The 20,042-nt window shown below is 43.3% G+C and overlaps 1 protein-coding gene across 5 annotated transcripts in view; it reads left to right on the top strand.

Moving 5' to 3' along the window:
• The window catches only part of GRK4 (G protein-coupled receptor kinase 4), a 1,171,195-nt gene that overhangs the window by 244,797 nt on the left and 906,356 nt on the right, over positions 1–20,042 (top strand). For all 5 annotated transcript variants that reach the window (XM_069632057.1, XM_069632058.1, XM_069632056.1 and 2 more), the window contains exon 2: positions 7,359–7,454. In XM_069632057.1, the coding sequence (XP_069488158.1) occupies positions 7,359–7,454 (96 nt within the window). The remainder of the gene's footprint in view (positions 1–7,358; positions 7,455–20,042) is intronic.

The raw sequence follows: 20,042 nt of genomic DNA, 5'->3' as shown, positions 1-20,042 counted from the left end.
GCGGGAGGAGGTTTGTATTCTAGTCTCACTAAGTGAATGTATTTTGCCAGGCTGCCATCCTTGTACAGGAAAACACTCCTTTTAAATGTTGCCCTTCCTGTAATAGGAGGTTTCCCTGGAAATATTTGCACTGGGTGTGCAACCTTTGTCTCCCCAGGGACCACGCTGAGGAACAGTGCAAGTCTTGCAAACAGTTCAGGCCAAAAACTCTAAAGGACCGCAAGATCAAGCGCTGGGCTCACCACGCCATGGCTGCCGAGGCCTCCATGGACGCCGAGGGAGCTTCCAGCAAAGGCAGCATCAACGTCTTAAGTGACACTGAGGGCGATTGGGATCCATCGGATTCCGTGTGCGAGCCCTTGACCCCAACAGGCAGGTGGTTCTGCTACGGGGACGACACCCGGCAGCTCAAGCACTACCAAGTTGCATCACTCCAAGCACATCCCAAACGGCCGAAAGTCGACCACGTCGTCGACCGATAGGCCACATGTGGCGTCGAGGGGAAGGTCCAAACATTCCCTGTCCTCTGGGCCATCACGGTCGCAATCGCCACACGACAGGCCCCCGAAACAAACGGTAAAGTCCATTTCCGACACCGCGTTTAAATCTGGGAAGTCCTCGGGTGCCGATGGCCGGGCATCAAAAGACGCGTCGACAACCTCGAGAAAAAGCTCAAAATTTAGCACGTTGATTAAAAAACATGTCCCTGACACCCTACCATACGTCTTTGACGCCCCAGATTAAAAATGTTGAGGCTACTAAAAGCAGAGATTACACTACCCCAGAGGGCACCCTTTTAGGGGATTTGCATCGTAAGAAAACCCCTGTCCCAGAGCCCCCACCTTCACCTACTCCTGCTCCTTCTGTATTGCCAAGTTCCTCAAAATGGACCACAGAACAATTCAATAAAGTCATGAGGAGAATGTCCTGTTTTATACATTCCTTTGATGACCACCCTGAAGGCCTCCAAAACCTTCAGGGAACCCCACAGAGCGGGACAGCAGTCACTCAGCCCCCTGCCAAAAAAGCCCACCAAGACAACACGCAGGCTCACATGACCTAGGTTAAGACACTTATTAGCATAGTATGCAAGGCTTACAAGCCCCTGGCACATACAGACCCAGAGGACGAAGGAGACACAGGGGACTTGGACCAATATTATGATGACGACAATGAGGGCGTATACACCATCCAATCCCCAGATCACACCGACCCGGTAGACAACCAGTTGCTATATAATGACATGCTTCTAAAGGCTGCAGAGCACTTCAAAATAGACACCCAAGAAGCCCAAGTCGACAGATTTTTGTGGAGGACATGCTTGGGGATAAAAGATCGGCAAATCCGTTCATCCCTCTGTCACAATCGGTACAGAGGCGTATTCAGCCCTCTCTGCTTACACCCAATTTGACACGGGCAGTCAACCCGCACATCGAGGATGTTCAGACCAGCCCCTCAGGCCCTTATACATTAGGGGGCAGATAAAGCTTGACTCTTTAGTATTTACCACTGCACTACAGAGGGCAGGAACCCCTCTGGCCTCTGCTGAAGCCCATCCTGACAAGGAGAGTAAGAACATCTACACCCTGGGCAGGAAGGTAGCTTCCTTGGCAGCCTATCAAACAAGAATAGCTATTAAAACAACGCTATTAGAGAGTTATAATTGCCACAAGTGGGATGAGATCGCACAACAGAGACTCAGTCCCAGAGCCTCTAAAAACACAGCTCTCACTCACCATCGGTGAGGGGAAACAGGTAGCCAACTTCATCTTTAAAAACAACCTCAACGCAGCAGACCATGCAGGAAGAGTCGTGGCAGTAGGGACACTGATTAAACGCCATACATGGCTACGTCAATCAGGCTTCAAACTAGAAACCCAGGCTACCCTCTTAAACATGCCCATTGAACGCGATGCTTTGTTTGGCAAAGCAGTGGAGGATGCACTTAAAGCACAAAAGAGGAATATGATACCCTCAAATTCCTGGGGCAGCTCACTAACAGACCCTTTGGGCAACGACGGGGCTCTAACTCTTGCCGGTTTAGAGGACAGAATTCTCAACGGTCCTCTAATTACAACCAAGGTGGGCACGTTTCGTCCAAGGGTTCGTCACAAGGGCAGTGCTCCTAACAGGGTTTTCAAAGAGGCCATTGAATGTCTAGGACTAGGTGCAGTTCCTCCTCCTCAAGAGAGGGCTTAACCCACCCCTGACCTAAGCAATGACCACCCGCTACAGGTTCCCTCCATGCCACTCCAGTAGGAGGTCGTATTTCATACTTTATTCACGCATGGGAGGGGATTACTTCGGACACGTTCACAGGAAGAACTACGTATCCTGTTGGAAGAGGTGAAGGCACTGCTTCTAAAGGATGCCATAGAAATCATCCCAGCAAACCAGGTGAACAAGGGTATTTATTCAGTGTACTGCCTTGTGCCACAAAAAGACTTAACAATGCTCCCTGTCCTAGGCCTGCACCCTGCAAACCCCTGTATCGAGCCACAAAAAATCAGCATGACAACGCTACAGGAGGTAATCCCACTGCTAAAACAGGTTAACTACATGGACACATTGGATATGAAAGATGCATACTTTCATATTTCAATGTTCCCAGCGCACAGAAGTTTCTTGCGTTTCAAAATATCAAGCCAACACTACCAATTCAAGGTGCTACCCTTCGGCATAGCCTCCGCTCCAAGGGTTTTCACCAAGGTACTAGCAGTGGTGGCAGCGCATCTAGGCAGATAATCAATCCCAGTGTACCCTTATCTGGATGACTGGCTGATAATAGGGGAATCACCTCCAATTTGCAAGCAAAATACCCAAAGAACAATCAATCTCCCGTTCCAATTGCGATTGTCAATCAATGAGAAAATATCAAGTCTTGTTCCAAGCAAGAGTAAACAGTTCTTAGGAGCTGTCATAAGGACAAAAGAGGGACTAGTCTTTCCGTCAAATGAAAGAGTGCAAAACATACTGCTGCAAATACCTCAGTGGCTAGCTGGTCGCCGAATAACCGTGCACAAAGCAATGTGGTAGCTCGGGATGATGGCATCATGCATTTACTTTGTTCCGCATGCATGGCTGCGCATGCTTCCAGTGCAAGAGTGGTTGGCGAAACAGTGGTCTCAGGCAAGCGGTCAGTGGGACGATCTAGTGGTTGTTTCGCTAACCCTAGTTCAAGCTCTACACTGGTGGACAAAGGAAAACCTGTTAATGGGAAAACCTTTTCACAACCGTACAGTGCAAGCAATTGTCACAACAGATGCATCACTCATCCGGTGGGGAGCCCATTGCATTCACCACACATCGCATGGCCTGTGGACACAGATCACAGCTCAAAATCGCATTCACCTTTTGGAACTGCTAGCAGTGCTCAAAGCACTGCAAGCTTTCCAAGTGCACGTCAGGTCAGACAGTACAAGTCCTCACGAACAGCACTACAGCAATGTTTTACATAAATAAGCAGGAGGGCACACACTCTCCAAGGCTGTCCAGGATAGCACAAAAAATCTGGAAGTGGGCAGTCAAGTGGGGCACGTTCCTAACATTGCAACATGTTGCAGGGGAGCTCAATTCTCTGGATGACTCCTTAAGTGGAGCTCCTTTACCTGAGGAGCACGAGTGGCAGCCCAACAGAAATATCCTGAACAATGTCTTCTCCCTATGGGGTTACCCCCCTTTTAGACTTGTTCGCCACAAGCCAAAACATGCAATGCCCAGACTTCGGATCCAGGTTTCCCCAAAACAGGTCCAAGGGGAACGTCCTGTGGATGAACTGGTCGGGGACATTTGCCTACACTTTTCCCCCAACACCGCTACTGAGCAGGTTTGTGAATAAAATGCACCATGAACAGGTGACACAAACCTTGTTGCTCCTATGTGGGCGAGACAACCTTGGTTTACACATCTGCGCAAACTGGTGATGTGCAATCCAATCAAACTCCTGTGCCCCTACAACATGCTCACACAGCACAGAGGGACAATGTTCCACCCACAACCCCAGCCTATGAACTTGGCAGGCTGGCTCCTGAATTCATCGAATTTGGCCTTTTAAGACTACCTCAAAGGTTTATGGACATCCTCAAGTAGGCATGCAAACCAAACACCAGACACTGTTATTTCAACAAATGGAAAAGATTTGTAATATGGGGCCAGTCAAAAAATATGAATCTGATAGAGTTTACTCCATCACACATTCTCCAATACATGCTTCAGACTCCGGGCTAGTAGTTAACTTCATCAAGGTTCACCCAGCGGCTCTATCCGTGTACATCACTTCTCAAAGCAAGGTGTCCTGATGGAAAATCCCTGTCATTAAGGCATTCATGGGGCGAGTAAAAAGACTTTACCCTCCCATTTCAAACCAGCCTCCATGGTGGGACCAGATATGGTACTTGTAAAGCTCATAGGACCACCTCTCCCCTTTAAGGCTGGAATTCTGCATAGGCTCAAACACCTTACATATAAAACGGCTTTTCTGGTGGCTATCACCGCAATAAGAAGAGTCAGTGAACTACAAACTTTGTGGATAACAAAGAAAGGGTTTTGCACTGACAAAGACATATTGGTAATAAGAACACACCTTAGGTTTTCACCTAAGTTCATATCTAAGTTCCATGTCAACCAATCCATCAAACTACCAGCTTTCTTTTAAAACTCTTCAAGCTCAGTTGAGAAAAAACTCAATACACTAGACGTAAGGAGGGCGGTCCTTTACTATGTAAACAAGAAAAGACCGTTAAGAAAAACAGACCAACTGTTTGTCTTTAGAACACCTGGCAGGGGAGGTGATCACGTTTCAAAAAACGCCATCTGCAGATGGATAGTGAAATGCATAAATCTCTGCTTCTCGCTGTCAAATAAAACTCTGCCTGTCACACCGAGAGCTCACTCTACCACTGGTACAGGAGTTACCTTGTCCTTTATTGCAAAGCAGCTACATGGAGCGCTATTCATACTTTTACTCATCACTACTGCATTAACACACATTCTAAAGCAGATTCACGGGTGGGACAAGCGGTGTTAAAACATCTATTTGCTGCTGTACCTTCTCACAACCCACCACCTTCTCCAGACACTGCTCGCTAATCTATGCATAGCATGTGATCTAAGCAGATTCCACAAGCCTTAGAAGGGATACATTACTCACCGTAATCGTATTTCTGATGCTTGTAGGTGCTTATCACATGCGCCCATCCTTCCTCCCCTGTGGAGTTGAAGGCACATAGTTGTTTCTCTGGCTTTATCTGCTATCATGTGCTTTATTACATCTGTACTCACGCTACACTTCATGCTACCTCATGTCAGAAACAAAACAATCTGAGGGACCTCGACACATGAAGGACCATGGGTACAGTAGACGTCACACTAGGGATAGTATTACTGGCACGCCCTATCGATGTCCCTTTTTTTTGAGTTTCGAAAACAAAAAATGTAATACTCTGCGGTTACCACTGGATGTCATGTGAATCTAAGCAGATACAAGCATCAGAAAGAAGATGATGGTGAGTAAAGTATCCTATTTATACACGTTTGTCCTTCTCTCTTTGGACATAGATATATTTGCTTTCTTTCTTGATTATGAGAAGCAGTCACATCCACATACAAGGGTGTGCCCAAAGACTGGAAGTAGAGGTCCTACCAGCACTAAAAAGGAGGAATTGAAATCATGAACATATATATTTTTGGAACGCGTAGTATCATTGGCCTTGAAGATGGACTGTTGTAAAGTCTGAAACGCGTTGGCAATACACTGAAAAATCCTGATACTATTTTGGATTGGTGACTTCAAACCAAAGAACTTTATTTTCTCTGTCATAATCAAAAAGGGACATTGCAAATATATGTTAAGAGGTTAAAGTAAGTGCCCTACACATAGGCCCATGTCTACAAGAACCCCCTATTGACATGGGACGTTACGCTGTCCACAAGCTTAAGTAAGGCGGATGATATGCCCTTAATGTTATGTTATGCTTTAAGTAAGAATTGTTGTCTCATTCTTATAATTGAAACTCTGTAAAACAAAGCCTGTGATGTGAACTCGCTATGCTTTACTTTTCCTTTTCGTTTGAAAAAAATACTCTCAAAAAATGGTGTATTCTAATTAATTAATATAACCCATAGAGGGTTCTTTTAACTTTTGTAAAAGCTTGTGTTATGAAATTGGTCTTATTGACATTGTTGATCTGTGAATCTACATACTTTTGAATGTAATCAAGTGTCTAACGCACAACATTTGGTAAAATGATCATTAAGCCTGGGGTTAGCGGTTTGGTTTGACTCCCCCCGACCTTAGTACTCTAACTCCTGAACTTAAGAAACTATAAGACACAGAGACCTTTTATTGCAAGTAGAGAGGCTCCCACCAGACTCCACCTGCTTGCCACACTTACTGATTTGGGATTGAATTCCCCTTGGAGTGCAATACATGCCTTTTTTTCCCTGATACTCATATCACACCACTATCTAGACAGGAGGTAGAGTGCATACAGAACTTGAACCCACAGTGATTATTTCAAAAAAATATGGAACGCTAGGGAAGCGCCCCATACCCTCTTCGAGTATCATGCGACACAAACACACACTATAATTAGCTTCCTAGCGCATTGATCAGGATAGGTTATCCCTAATTTGTTGGTTTTCATTTGTTCCAACATATCCACCATATTTTGTAATGCAGAGCATAACCTCTCTGAATCAGCTTGCCATGCCCGCTGCCAGGGTGATGATCCCCATTGCTTGCCATATCGCTTATTGGGGGAGCGCATACAGTGAAAACACATTTGTTTCCCCCTCTTTGCCTTCTGATACATCACAGCCTTTTTGCTGTTCACACCACCAGAGTCCACATAGACACTGCAACCTCACTCGTGTGCAGGGAGATACCATCTGAGGAGCATTTCCCTCATCCCAATCATCACAAGAGTCACGAGTCCCACCCCACCCCATTGGTGCATAGTCTCATATTCTCTATGCTGGTTTCGGTTAAGTCAGCATCTCTACAGGTCTGGGTGCCCCACATAAGTAGGGACCAGACTAGTGCAGATCCACCATGGGATGCCTCTCACATACAGGGGCTTCCTCACTGTACCCATAGGGGTCGAGGGTGGGGGGGTTGCAGTGAGAGGCTCCACTAATCTCCCATGTGTGTTGTCTTCCCTCTCTCGAAGTGATGCAAAGGATCCTTATTTCGTTACAGCAAAACATGTTCCTTTGTCATTCTCTTGGGGGCCCCCTTTGCTGACTCTAAAAGCCAAGATTTCACATAGTTTCTTGCAGATCTGTTTATTCTAGTCGTATTATTTTACTTTTGCACCTGTCTGCTTCTGGTGACTATTTCTCTGGGTTTTATTTTTTAGGAGGGGGCGGCAAGAGGAACGGGCGAAGTAAGAAATGGAAGGATATGCTTAAGTTGCCGCACATTAGTCAATGTGAAGAACTGAGGCAGTCCATTGGTAAGTATTTCAACAAAGCCCCTATAAATATTAAAGAATTAGCCCTATGTACATTTGAATTCATGCATTTGATCAGGGCGGCTTACGTTTGTGTTGTGACCATGTGCATTTGCTTGGGGACCTGTGCATTTGTCCTTAGATGCTGCACATTGTGAATGTGCCCCTGTATATTGTGAATTTGTGTCTCTACCTTGTGCTTTTGTATCATAACCTCATATATGTGTGTATATATCATGGCCTCATGCATTTGTATCAGGGCCTTGTATGTCTGTGCCAGGGCTGTGAGCGCTGGTTAAGTTATCATGCCTTTGTATCAGGGTCTCTTGTATTTTGGTCGTGGATTCATACTGTCTATTCGCTGTTGTGCATTTTTGTCAGTGTCCTGTGTTTGTCAGATTATTATTTGTGTGCTAGTTCCAGTGGATTTGTAACTTCATACACTTTTTAAGGTTTGGTGCATTTGGCCAGAGCCTTTTGTGCTTATATACGTGCTTGGTGCAATTGTCATAAAGCATCACACTTGTATATCTGCTGCGTTTGCAGTAGGGTGAATTGTTTATACAATGTGTTCATCTGTATTCATTCCAGGGCCTTCTGCATTTGCACCAGGGATACTGCTCTTAATTTCCTATCTGATTTATTTCAGGGCCCCACATGATTGCGCCAGCGTGTTCTGCACCAGTGCCAAAGTCCTCAAACCTAATTAGCAGTATCCCCTTCATTGCTCTAGGTTTCATTATTAGTTTAAGGCTCCTGTGGCAGTGTGGCCCCATGCATTGGTGTTAGGATCATGTGCATTGGTGCTGAGGGGGTCCTGTCGATTATTCCTATTTTTGATGGCCCATGCCATGATTGGTCCTGTGAATTGTTCTCCGGGATCTGTGGGATATATTGACCCACTCAACCGCATTGCCCGACATCACTAGGCTGTATTTGCGCAGAAACAACTACAAAAGGGTTGCGCTGGCTCCTGTGAGCACCATGGCTCAAAACTGCGTTTTGCAGCAACAACAAAAATGGCTGCACCATCCTGCCAAGCACACATCGGGCAAGATGGAACCAGGGGGCACATTAAAGGAGATTGCCAGTGGGTTCCCACATAAACAAAAAAAAGAAAGTGGAAAAAGCAGCGTTGCTTAGCTGCAAAAGCCAAAATATCCACTGAAAGGAAACCATTTTTCATCTTTAAAAATAATGCGGCTTTTACGCTAATTGCCCTTGTTCATTAACGTTACTGTGATTGATAACCTAATAAACCCTACCAAGCCCTGTGTGTTTCACTGTGTCTCAGCAAAACCAGGCATGATTCTGAATTGACAAGCACAGTCGAACCAACTCTAAAAAAAAAAAATCAACCAGGAACTTTACTTTTACTTACACGGGAAACACGTTAATTTTCTTTGCAAAAGTATCCAAAACTCAGCTGTTCAGAGAGAGACTCTTAACTAGCTGAGCCATGCCTGCTTCAATGTATCCATGCTTAAGACCAACTCCAGCACTTCAAAAGAATAACTATAGCTGCAGACAGTGTGTGAATCTGCTGGAGATGAAAAGTTGAAATTTAAGAAGGAAAGGCCAGCTGCACCACGTGTAATAAATAAAAATGGGCTTTTGGAAATTAAAGAAAACAAATGCCTGTGTTGGAACAGTACACAGGTGAATGAAAGCCTGCCAGTCTTTAGCAATATGAAGGGGTTTGTTGCTGGTGGGACTATATAATATGGGTTATTTTATGCAACCAGCTTGCTTTAATTCTGGATCTAAGATCAGAAATTAAAGATTAAAACTATCGTGGCTGGAGCTGCAAGTTGAAAAACAGGTTTTCTGCTTGGAGGGGTGGCACCAAAAGGAGGGCTCTCTCTCTGCAGATACTAACAGCCCCCTGATAATTATGGGGTTGAACAGACTTTCGTCTCTGCTGGGACCCGGACAGTGAAGTTCCCAGGGAAGGAAGTCTGAGGCGTGAAGGGACAAAAAAAACTTCAATTAAGCTGAGAAACCCCCACCATGCTCTAAAGGAAAAGACAGTTGGCAGTAGTGAAGGACAGAAAAAGAAATGGACCCAGGAACAAAGACACTGCCATTTGGTCCCAAAGACTGTTTCAGGAATAAACTTTAAAGACTTCTATTTTTGCAGCAAGACTTTGAAAAATTGTAAAAATGTCAGTTTAAAAGTGATTTTTGTGTGCTTTCTTTTGAGACATGATAGAACTCACTTATACCTTGGGGGCAGAAAGGGCAAAGTATTGAGGATAAATCAAAAAGTATCAATGTTGCAAACATAAAATTCTGTACATACATCCCTGGGGATAATTTGCATCTGAGTATTAAATAATGGAATTTTAGGCCGAATCTTTTATGTTTAAAATTACCAAAATATATCAGAAGGGCGAAACAAGGTCCCACAGACTTAAGTATTGGACTGATATGTGCTGCACATAATATGTAACCTGTGTGTATAATTTGCCAAGAGATTGCAAGGGTGTATGTGTATGTTTTTGGCAAAATCAGATTTTCAGTAAAGTAAATGTGGTAGTTTTTGGACATTGTAAAACTCACCTCATAAACCTGACATAATTCCCTTGGAAATCCAACCAGTTGAGAGCAAGGCAAAGACTAGAACCCCTGCTCAATCCAAGTAGTTTAGGGGCGTGCTTGGTTAACCCTGCCCAGCCTATACTTTGATGTCATTATGCACTATAAATAAGGGTCCCTGACAAGACTCTACACACACACACTTCCTGATTTCCTGCGCTGCATTCCTGTGCCCGCCATCTTCCAGATCTAGACTCCAACTACAAGGCCAAGCATTGCTGATCCTACTCCAGGGCCCACTGCAAAACCCAAGCAGTGCTGATCCCATTCCCATTCCCAGGGGGGATTTAGCCCGTGATTTCTTTCATGCACCAATCCTGAAGTGAATGAACTTTGCTATGGAGGATAGGTAAGGAATTGGGGTTTCCAACTCCATGTATCTATGGAATTAACATGGTATCACCATATATTGGCACTAACCAGATTTTTTGGTCTTGATTTTTCCCTTTCTTTGCATTTTCTTCCATATTATTATTATTTTTTTTATTCTCAACTACCTCAAATCTCCTCCCCCTACACCCTCCTTGTTTATCTGTGTCTTGCAATTACAATTGTGATGAACCACTAATTGTATGGTGTTAATATATATACATAACTCCTGGCTACATAAAATGTATGTTCTTTTTTTATTTCTATGCTTTCTTTACTATATTTTACCAAATGACTGTACAATGTGGTATGATGCAATACTTTTTGATCAACTATCTTTCTTTTGTTGTATTAGTCAATACTAGCCCCGATTTGAGAAAGACACTTGTGTGTCGAAACACGTGTTATCACAGAGGGCAATGCAATAAATATTCTTATACTTTCTTTCGCCTTGATATTATTTGTGGCGCAGTTTTTTTAAAGTGTGGAGCATTTTTCTTTTATCCATTCCCAGCAAGGCCTACAATATAAAAAAAAAAACACTAAATCTCCCATTAACAAGGGGAAACTGTCGTACCCATGGCATCCTGATCCAGCCTGGCTTGCTGCCACTCACCGCATGTTGCTGCAATCCTGCTACCCTGATGACCTATATTATCCAGTGACCAGAATTGCCAGTCCAGAAGTGCTACCAGGTAACCAGAACTGCCCAGCTGTTTGCCAGGCGCCCTGCCGTGTAGTGACCAGAACGCTGACGGTCCAAAAATCCTAAACTAAAGTGGACTGTATCAATAGAAATCCATAGTACATCTAAACCCATAGCCTATCTTTTCTTTGTTCTCATCTCATCGCTAAGCTATCCTGTTCTGACCCCGATATCTTGTTAAAATTGTCAGCATTCTTACAACCCTGCCCTTGATTTCTAGTGCTGGCGCAATCTCTTTAATAATTTTGTCTTGTGAAATCCTAAACTATTAATGAACTCGCGAATCGACCCTAGAGCTTCCTGTGTCCCTCCTTGTGGCCTAGCCTGAATACTCTAGTGTAGAGTAAAACTGTTCTTCTCACAACCTGATTTCCTTTCCTTTTTCATGCCTTCATTACTCAAAGTGCCCCTTCTTTGATCTTGCAAAACTCATTCAATTTACCAGTTAGAGACTTACTTTTACTTCCATAGTGTACCTGTGATCCATAGCTATCCATCCCAACCAAATGCTGCATTGCGATTTACAATATTTCACCCGTTTTTCAAAGAAACCGTTTTAGTAAATTTACACGCAAAACTGAAAGATTTGCAGTTTCCAACGTGTCATTTGGATTGTAAATTGTTTTAAATCTTTCATTCATTTTACGAACAGTATGCTCTTGCTAATCCATTGCTTGTGATTGTTAGTACCTTTACATTGTTGCTTTAGTGACGAACTGTATTTGTTTCAAGGTTTTTGCACACATTCCTTATTTTATCCATCCATTTCCGAGTGTCCTTTTTAAGATTGCAAGGGTTTCAAATCCGTTTTTCACTCTTACTTGGGGAGGGAAGGTCGGATTTGCATTCAGTTTTCAGCTCCTTATTCCTGATCACCTGCTGCTTCCTTATATCCATTCAGAATTTATTATTTGTGGGTTGAGGGAACTTTGCAGGGGGAAATTCTAACTTGGGTGCTATCTGTCCTAAATCAAAAGGGTTTATAGTGATAAAATCGAAAAGTAAAATATCGAAAAAAAAGGTTAAAAAAAAAGGTCGAAAAAAAAGTCGCATTTTTTTAATGCTGTTTTTTATTCGAAATGGGTGGGTTCCCCCCCCAAAACCCCCCCTTTTTTTTTTTTTTTACCCATTTTTTTTAATTCAACTTTTTTTTCGAGATTTTTTTTTCGACCTTATTGTAATTCGAGATTTTTTTTCGAGATTTTGACCGACCACCAATCAAAAGTGCTCCTATCCTGTTGTGCTGTGTATGTACTCCACTAAAGTCAAACCCAGTGCGTTGCTCACATTCTTATTTGTAACCATCACTCCATTGGTGATTGCTGCTCCATATTAAAAAGTGTGTGATTTCTTTTGAATTTTAATAAATAAATATTGCATTTGACCAACCAGCCTGTCCATGGTGACCCAGGGTATTTGAAAAGGGGGTGTGATGTGAGTGGTGTATTATCCCAAAATTGAATCCACATAAATAAGGAGAAAGGCAATTCAGTTAGGCGCTACATACTAGGCCAAGACCAAGATGTGCTCTTAATTGGTGCTTGGTTTCTTTCCCTACCAAAGGTGCTGTGATAATGGAAGGGGCTTCCGGTTATGCTAAAATATGCCTACTTTAACAAATCAATTGAAGCTTTATGGTTACCATGAGTGCACCTTCAGATGGGAGAACTTTGCATTCAATGTTCTTCCGGAGAATGATGATCCTTTTGTGGACCCAACATCTTGTATATATTAACATCTAGCTATTATTTGAATTTCCGCAACAAAAAGCACCTTTGCCATACAATGCATTGTCTCCCTTGTGTTGGGTTGATCCCAGAATGCAAAGTTAAATCCAGGACTGGTATAGCATCTCTGCAAGTAATGGGGCGTTTTGGCACTATGCATCACGTATGTAGGATCTGTTTCTCCTGGACAATCATGTGGTTAAGAGATCTTGCAACTGAAGAATTCTGACAAATACAAGAAATTAAATTTAAGCTATGGCTTAGAATGCCACACAAGGAGAGGGCAGGCTGCAGAATTTGAAAGGAACCCTGCGGGCTGCAGGATTTGCTGGACAGATAGGAGTATTGAGAAGCCTGCCGATTTTTTTCTGCATGCAAGGCAATAATTCGGTTGCTACTGTGATATGCCTAACGGCGGATAGTATTGAGGAAAAGATTAAGGATAGTAGCCAAACCTTGGGCTCTCAAAAAAAGGCAGTACTCTGTGTTGATCAAAGGGAATAAGCAATACCGGTGCGGTGATAGGGTCATATGAGAATCTTTTAAAGGCAGGAATTTAGTATGATTCGAAATAATGCCTGCACCCCACAGAAGCCTTGGTCGATATTAATAAGGCAAAAAATAGATGCAGAAGATGGGTAAAGGACCGGGTACTATCTGGTGGAACTGAGCAATGGCATTACTTTGCTATCTCTAAAACTAAGGACTCAGGAAAGCTATGGAAATTGATGAGGGGTTTCTACTCAAATATATCTCCACAGAAGATCTGCGCTATTGGGGAACATGTGGCTGAACCATATTAGCAATTGTTTTTATAACCCCTCAGTGCCTAGGAACAATTCTTTGCTACCTTGAGGCAAGTTTAATATCAGGTTGTCACATGAGGAGATTAGGCTGAAAATAGTTGCGCTAAAAGTTTCTAGAGCTCCTGGCCTGAAAGGGCTACCTAATGCGGTAATGAAGAATCTAATATTTCGGGAGGAAATAATATATCGCCTATTTAATAAAGTAAGTGAAGAAGGGCTGATCCCATTATCATGGCGTGCATCGATTGTAACCCCCTATCCATAAGAATGGTACTAGAACATGCCCCAAGAATTTCAGACTACTTGCCGTGTTAGAGATTACTGGCAAAACTTTCACGTCACTATTGTTAGGAAGACGAACCACGTGCGTTGAATCCAAAAGCATACTGAGTAAATTCCAAATGGGCTTCCGGGCGGGCTCTGGCACTGCCCACTGTATGTGGCTATTAGACTCCCTGATTAAGGCGGCTAAGACAAAAGGCCAACCAAGCTTTTATGTAGCCTTGATTGATTTCAAGGTCACATTTCATACAGTTAACAGGGGCATACTCTGTGAAAAAAATTACTTGATTTGGTTGCTCACATGATCTGCTATTGCCCATTATGGGGCTACATGATAATACCTCAGTTCAAGTTAGGCTAGATAACGACTAGGTTTCCTCTCCTATAAGAACTAATCGCGGAGTAAAACAGGGGTGCTCTCTTGCCCCACTGCTATTTAATAAGCATCTATTCGAACTCCCTAAAGATTTGGAAACTGCTCACACTCGCCCGCCCAAATTAATGGGATCTAAAGTCTCCTGCCTTTCATATGCAGATGACCTTATCATCTTTGCTCTTACTTTTGCAGCACTAAAAATCTATGGATGTTGTTCTGCAGAAATACATCTTGTAACACAACCTGATATTAAATCTAAAACAGACCAAGCTAATGTACTTTTCTCATAAGAAGGTGGTGATTCCCACGTTAATAATTTGTGTCAATGCTATTGAGAGAGTGCATACCTATAAATACCTAAGAATCGAATTTACTACAAAGGCCGATTATGCTGATTTGAAAGAAGGAAACTTAAGGCAACATCGAAATTAAATATGCTAGATTGATGTGTTAAAGCAGACTCTGGCTTTAGCTTTAACAGTGTTCTGACATTATATGTGCAAAGTTTCTGCCCCTCTGTATAGTTTGGACTAGAAGCTATTAGTATGAAGGGCCTATCTTGGCTTAATGCGCTTGAAGGAACATTTTTGCAGAGAATGTTGAGGTTGGGTCCTAGTGTTCCTATGTAAATTATCGTCTTGAGTTAGGTCTCACCTCCCTCTCCGCTATGGTAATTAAAAGAAGTCTCATTTTTCTAAAGGCACGTAAGGCACCTGTTTGCCCAGTATTAAACCTACTGGGTCTACAACCGCTGACTACTAAATTGACATCTTTGCCCTCATTTGTAAATGCAGACTTCAAAACACGTGCTGAAATCCTGCTTGGGAGGATAGCTCGTATAGTCTGACTAGTAAATCTGTTGGTAAACTCAAACAATGGGACAGGTGCGAGAACTATGTACACCTCGCTAAACTTACCAGCTATCGCACCACCGTGGACCTACTCGATGAGGATTATAAAACCCCACATGGTTATATCTTACTTTGTGCTTACCCAGAATTGCGTAGATTTATGCTATTAAGAATAGTTAAATTACCAGTAATGGCTTTGATTGGGTCTGAGCAGGGAGTTCCCAAAGATGCGAGAAGTTGTCGTTCTTGTGGTCTTGGATCTAAACTGGAGACTGCCCAACATGTCCTGATGGAGCGTGAAGAACATGGTGATTTATATATAAAGTTGCTGGTGCCTTTTGTTCGATCGTAATACTATTAAGACCGGGTCTTTCTGGCATTATTGTTTAAATTCCAGCCATAGATCAATGCACATCGCACTATTCAATATATGGAATTAACTTCTTAAATTGGGAATGGTAGGGAAATAGGCCTCAAATCCTAAACTGAATGTATTGGATAAGCTCTTTCATGGCCTCAAGTAAATCTTATATGGCATTTTGTACTTTTATAGTATTTTATTATCTTAATAGTAGAATATTAGATGGAATGGGTGAGTTGAGGCTGGTTACATATATTTAGCCAGTAACAATTGCTAAACATCATGAATGGTAATTAATGTATTACGCAGCATGTATAGGATAATTGTTCTTTGTATCTCCTGACTGCATATTTGAAAGTGTGCTTGTCTCAGTTCAAGACGATATGTCCAGACTAGTCGATGCGGGCAGAGTAGGAGCCCTGATTCTACTGGATCTGTCTGCCGCGTTTGACACGGTGGACCATCCTATCCGTCTTTCACGTCTTGCACAGAGTGGGATCTCCGGTCCTGTTCTTGCCTGGTTTACTTCCTTCCTTTCAGACCGCACCCAGACTCTCGCTATGCCTCCCTTTCTCTCTGCCCCTTGTGCTCTTACCTGTGGTGTCCCTCAGGGTTCTTCTCTCCCCCGATTCTGTTCAACATTTATATTTGGGCACTGGTTTGCCTTATTCGCTCTTATGGACTTAACTGTTATTCCTATGCTGATGACACCCAAATCCTGATCCGGCTTGACCAGGATCAATCCGTGGTCTCAGCCTGTCTTCATGACTGCCTTAAAGCAGTCGGTGCCTGGATGGACCAAAACTGGCTTAAGCTCAACGGCGATAAAACGGAAGTGATGCTGGTGGTCTGTCCCCTCAACCCTTCACTATGGACCCCGCCTTTTGGCCTACATCGCTGGGTCCATTACCCTGTCCAGTCAACAAGGTAAAGAACTTGGGGGTTATTCTTTCTGCCTCCCTCCCTGTCAAATCAGGTTTCGGCTGTTTGTCAGTCCGCCCATCATCAGATCAGGGTTTTAAAGAGGGTCCTGCCTATGATCCCGGAAACCATGCGCCCCCCCGTGGTGGTGGCGCTGGTCCTCTCACGGCTGGACTATTGTAATTCCCTGTACCTATCCCAACCGATTGGCCTGCTCCAACGGCTCCAACGTATGCAAAATCTGGCAGCCAGACTGGCCACTGGCTCCCCCTATGGTGCCCATATTTCACTGGTGCTTCGGCGACTCCATTGGCTTCCTGTGGCGCAGCAAGTTAAGTTTAAATCTTTATGTATTGTCCATCGGGCAATCCATGGCTTAGAAGCGGAGTTCCTTCAATCCAAATTTTCCCGATATATTCCAGAACGTAATCTCTGCTCTTCTACAACCAACCTACTTACGGTCCCCAGGTTTAACCAGGAAAGACTTGGTGGCAGAGCCTTTTCTATTGCCACTGCCAAGCTTTGGAACACTCTCCCACTATCACTTAAATCTTCCGCTAATCATCTGGCTTTTAGGAAAGCTTTGAAAACCACTCTGTTCTAGCTTTCTGACTCTTTACTGCTCCTCTTTAGCTTGCAGCTTCCACTCCAGCGCCATGATGCCTTTTGGCGACCATGCGCTTTATAAGTGTATGTAACATAACATAACATAACATTGTTCTTAATCAGATGATTGTGTTTTGGTACGTTTGTATTTGTATTTATATCTGTATTTTATCTATTGTATCTATTTGTATTGCTTTGCTTTGTAGATTATGATAAGGCTCTTTGAGCTATAACATAAATGAACAATAAAAAATATTTTCTGTTTTTATTTGGTGTTGGATGACATGGAGACATAAGGCCGATAAGTAGACATGCCTAGCAGAGGTCCATTCTGTAACCGATGGAATCGAATATAGACCAGGGAGCGTGACCTGGTTCTGGTTGATATCTTCACCCTTTCACTGCTTCATCTAAAGGCTGATTAAAGAAAAGTAAAGCAAAGGCATATTAAACCTCACTTTTGCAGGCAAGCAGTACGACCTTGATAGTCAGCCTCTTAATAGGCTTAATATCCCCCCTCCTGTTACACGTACCACCAACTAGGAAGTAGTCGTCTAGCAGCACGCACACTATGCCAAACAGTCTCAAGACTTATTGGTCAGAAGAATTTGAACTCTTGTCCACACCTAACTGGCCATCTTCTGTCTCCTTCAAAGTCCTATTTGGATAAACCGAAGGAATGTGCCTGGTCATCTGTGCCACATTTCTTTGGGATTTTATTATGATTAGCAGTCACATCTCCCCCGATTAGCTTCGTGGCTTGCGCATGCTGCTGACCCTCATTTTTGTTAATGATGATTTGTTCCCATGTTATCCTTTTAGTTTGGATTTCTTGTAGCCACCAGTGCTTGATGCAGAGCCGTCCTGGTTGTCATGGTCATATTCCTTCTTATTGATTCGTTCCTTGTAATTGGCTTATAATTGGCTAAACCAGTGGAATCCACCTGAGCTCCGTTCCTGCATTTATTTTTGTATTTTATTTTGGCAGTCTGTTGCCACTATAAAATGGCATTCATTCTCTGGTAGGCCTCCCATGCCCCACTGCTTGGGCGCCAAGATCAAGCTCCCTGATTTTCTAGCAGCGGTTGTGCTGGTATGGCGACCGTACACCTAATGTAAACTGGTCTGCTCTCAACTAACTGCACCATGTTATGCCAATCCATCTGACTTCTCTATGTCAGTAAGTAGAAGCAATAGTGTCCATCCCCCTATTTTGAAGACCCCCGTTGCTCATTCTTTAGAAGATCTTTTGATCAGTTAAATAATATGCACATTATCCTTCCAAAAGATGCGGACCCCCGCAGAGGAAAGCCAATTCCAGGCTACTCCACAGGCATTCCCTCATTATAAACATACTAAGAATACCAAGGATTGTTATGCTAATGATATGATATGATAGATTATTTATATAGCACCTATACACAATGTGTTTCAAAGCGCTTAATCACAATATGACAATATGAAAGTAGGTAAGAAGTCAGAGTTTTATTTGCATCGCTGAGACGTGGTTTCATGAAAACTGTGCCTCAGAGCTGGTGGCGATCACGCCTTCATATTACTGTACTCTGTTCAGACACAAGGAATAGTGAAAATGTCACTGTACTACCATTTGTTGCCCCAAACTCTCTTGAGAGTGCAGTTCAAGTTCTGCCATCTTGTTGTAGAATCTGAAAATGGAGAGGCCTGGATTGCTATCATTACCCAATCATTACTCTGTTATGGAATCATTAGACTCTTTGTTAGAGAACCATTACCCATTTAGGAATCATTGTATCAGGTTTAGTTATCCATCATATATTCTGATTAGTACATATAGTAGCATCATTATACTATCCACATCACATTATTATGCTGCCACTTTGTATGCATTAGCCATTTGCTTATAGAATGACACACTGTCATATTTGAAATGACATGTAGAGACATTTAGAATGACTCATTGTTATACTTGTAGAGACACATGTAGAGACTGTCATGTCCACATGTATGCATGTAGAGTGTGCACTTAGAATATGCTTTGAGCATATAGATAGCGCTTGCCATTGCGAGAGAAAGAGTAAGCACTATTGAAAGCATGAGGCCTATGAATCCATTGTGATAGAGACAGAGGAGTGCCACGGTGTGCAAAGATTGTTTTGAATTACACAGTGTATTCGTAAACATTTGCGTGGCAGAGACAGATAACACAAACCTTGTCTGAGTGGAAGGCGAAGGAAGCCTTATCAGCATGGGCTTGGTGTTCACAGAGACAGAAAAGGTGGGGACCATGGAGGCTGCGGAGGGAGAAGTGCCTTTTGCATGAGAGGAGAGATGGTCTGTTCTCTGAGAGAGAGGATTTTGTGAAGCCAACAGTGGAGTGAATGGGTATGAATGGAGAAATAGGAGGCAGGCACCGCAGGCAGATAGGCCATGATAGAGATATGATGTCCATGTCACATTGACACAGAACACGACAACAACACAGAGTGAACGTACACAGACATTTAGGCACTGCCTGAATATAGAATTTGCTTACAGAGAAAGAGACATTCTTAGCTTAGAGAACGAAGTAACCATAGGGATTTGTATACGTCGTGGGATAGTATAACCAGAGGTGAAGAGAAGGGAGTTGTTAGTTGTTGTTGGAGATGGTGCTAGATGTTGAAGGGTTCGATGAGGGAGAGATGTCTTGGTGCAGCAGAATCCGATGGCTTACCTGACCGCGAGGCGATAGAACGTTGATTTACCCTACATCTGCTGTTCCCTGGCTGGCGTGTGGAAGGTGCTGGACAGTTGCAGTCTTGGCCACTGAATGATGATGTTTTAGGGAGGTGGTGGGAACTAAAGTTACAAGGGGGTGTTTGGGCTGCAATATCTGGTGGACTTGATGGCTGGGATCGTAGTCCAGTGGGCATGCTTGGATGTTGTGACCCCCCGCTTTTGCCACGGACTTGAAGTTATGTTGGGTCCCGAGTGGAAGTGAGCGCACTCCTTACTGTGTCTTGAGTG

The sequence above is a fragment of the Ambystoma mexicanum genome, chromosome 6q, assembly GCF_040938575.1.
Source record: "Ambystoma mexicanum isolate Mex_15411 chromosome 6q, UKY_AmexF1_1, whole genome shotgun sequence".
NCBI lineage: Eukaryota > Metazoa > Chordata > Amphibia > Caudata > Ambystomatidae > Ambystoma > Ambystoma mexicanum.
This window is presented reverse-complemented; position numbering and strand designations above follow the sequence as displayed.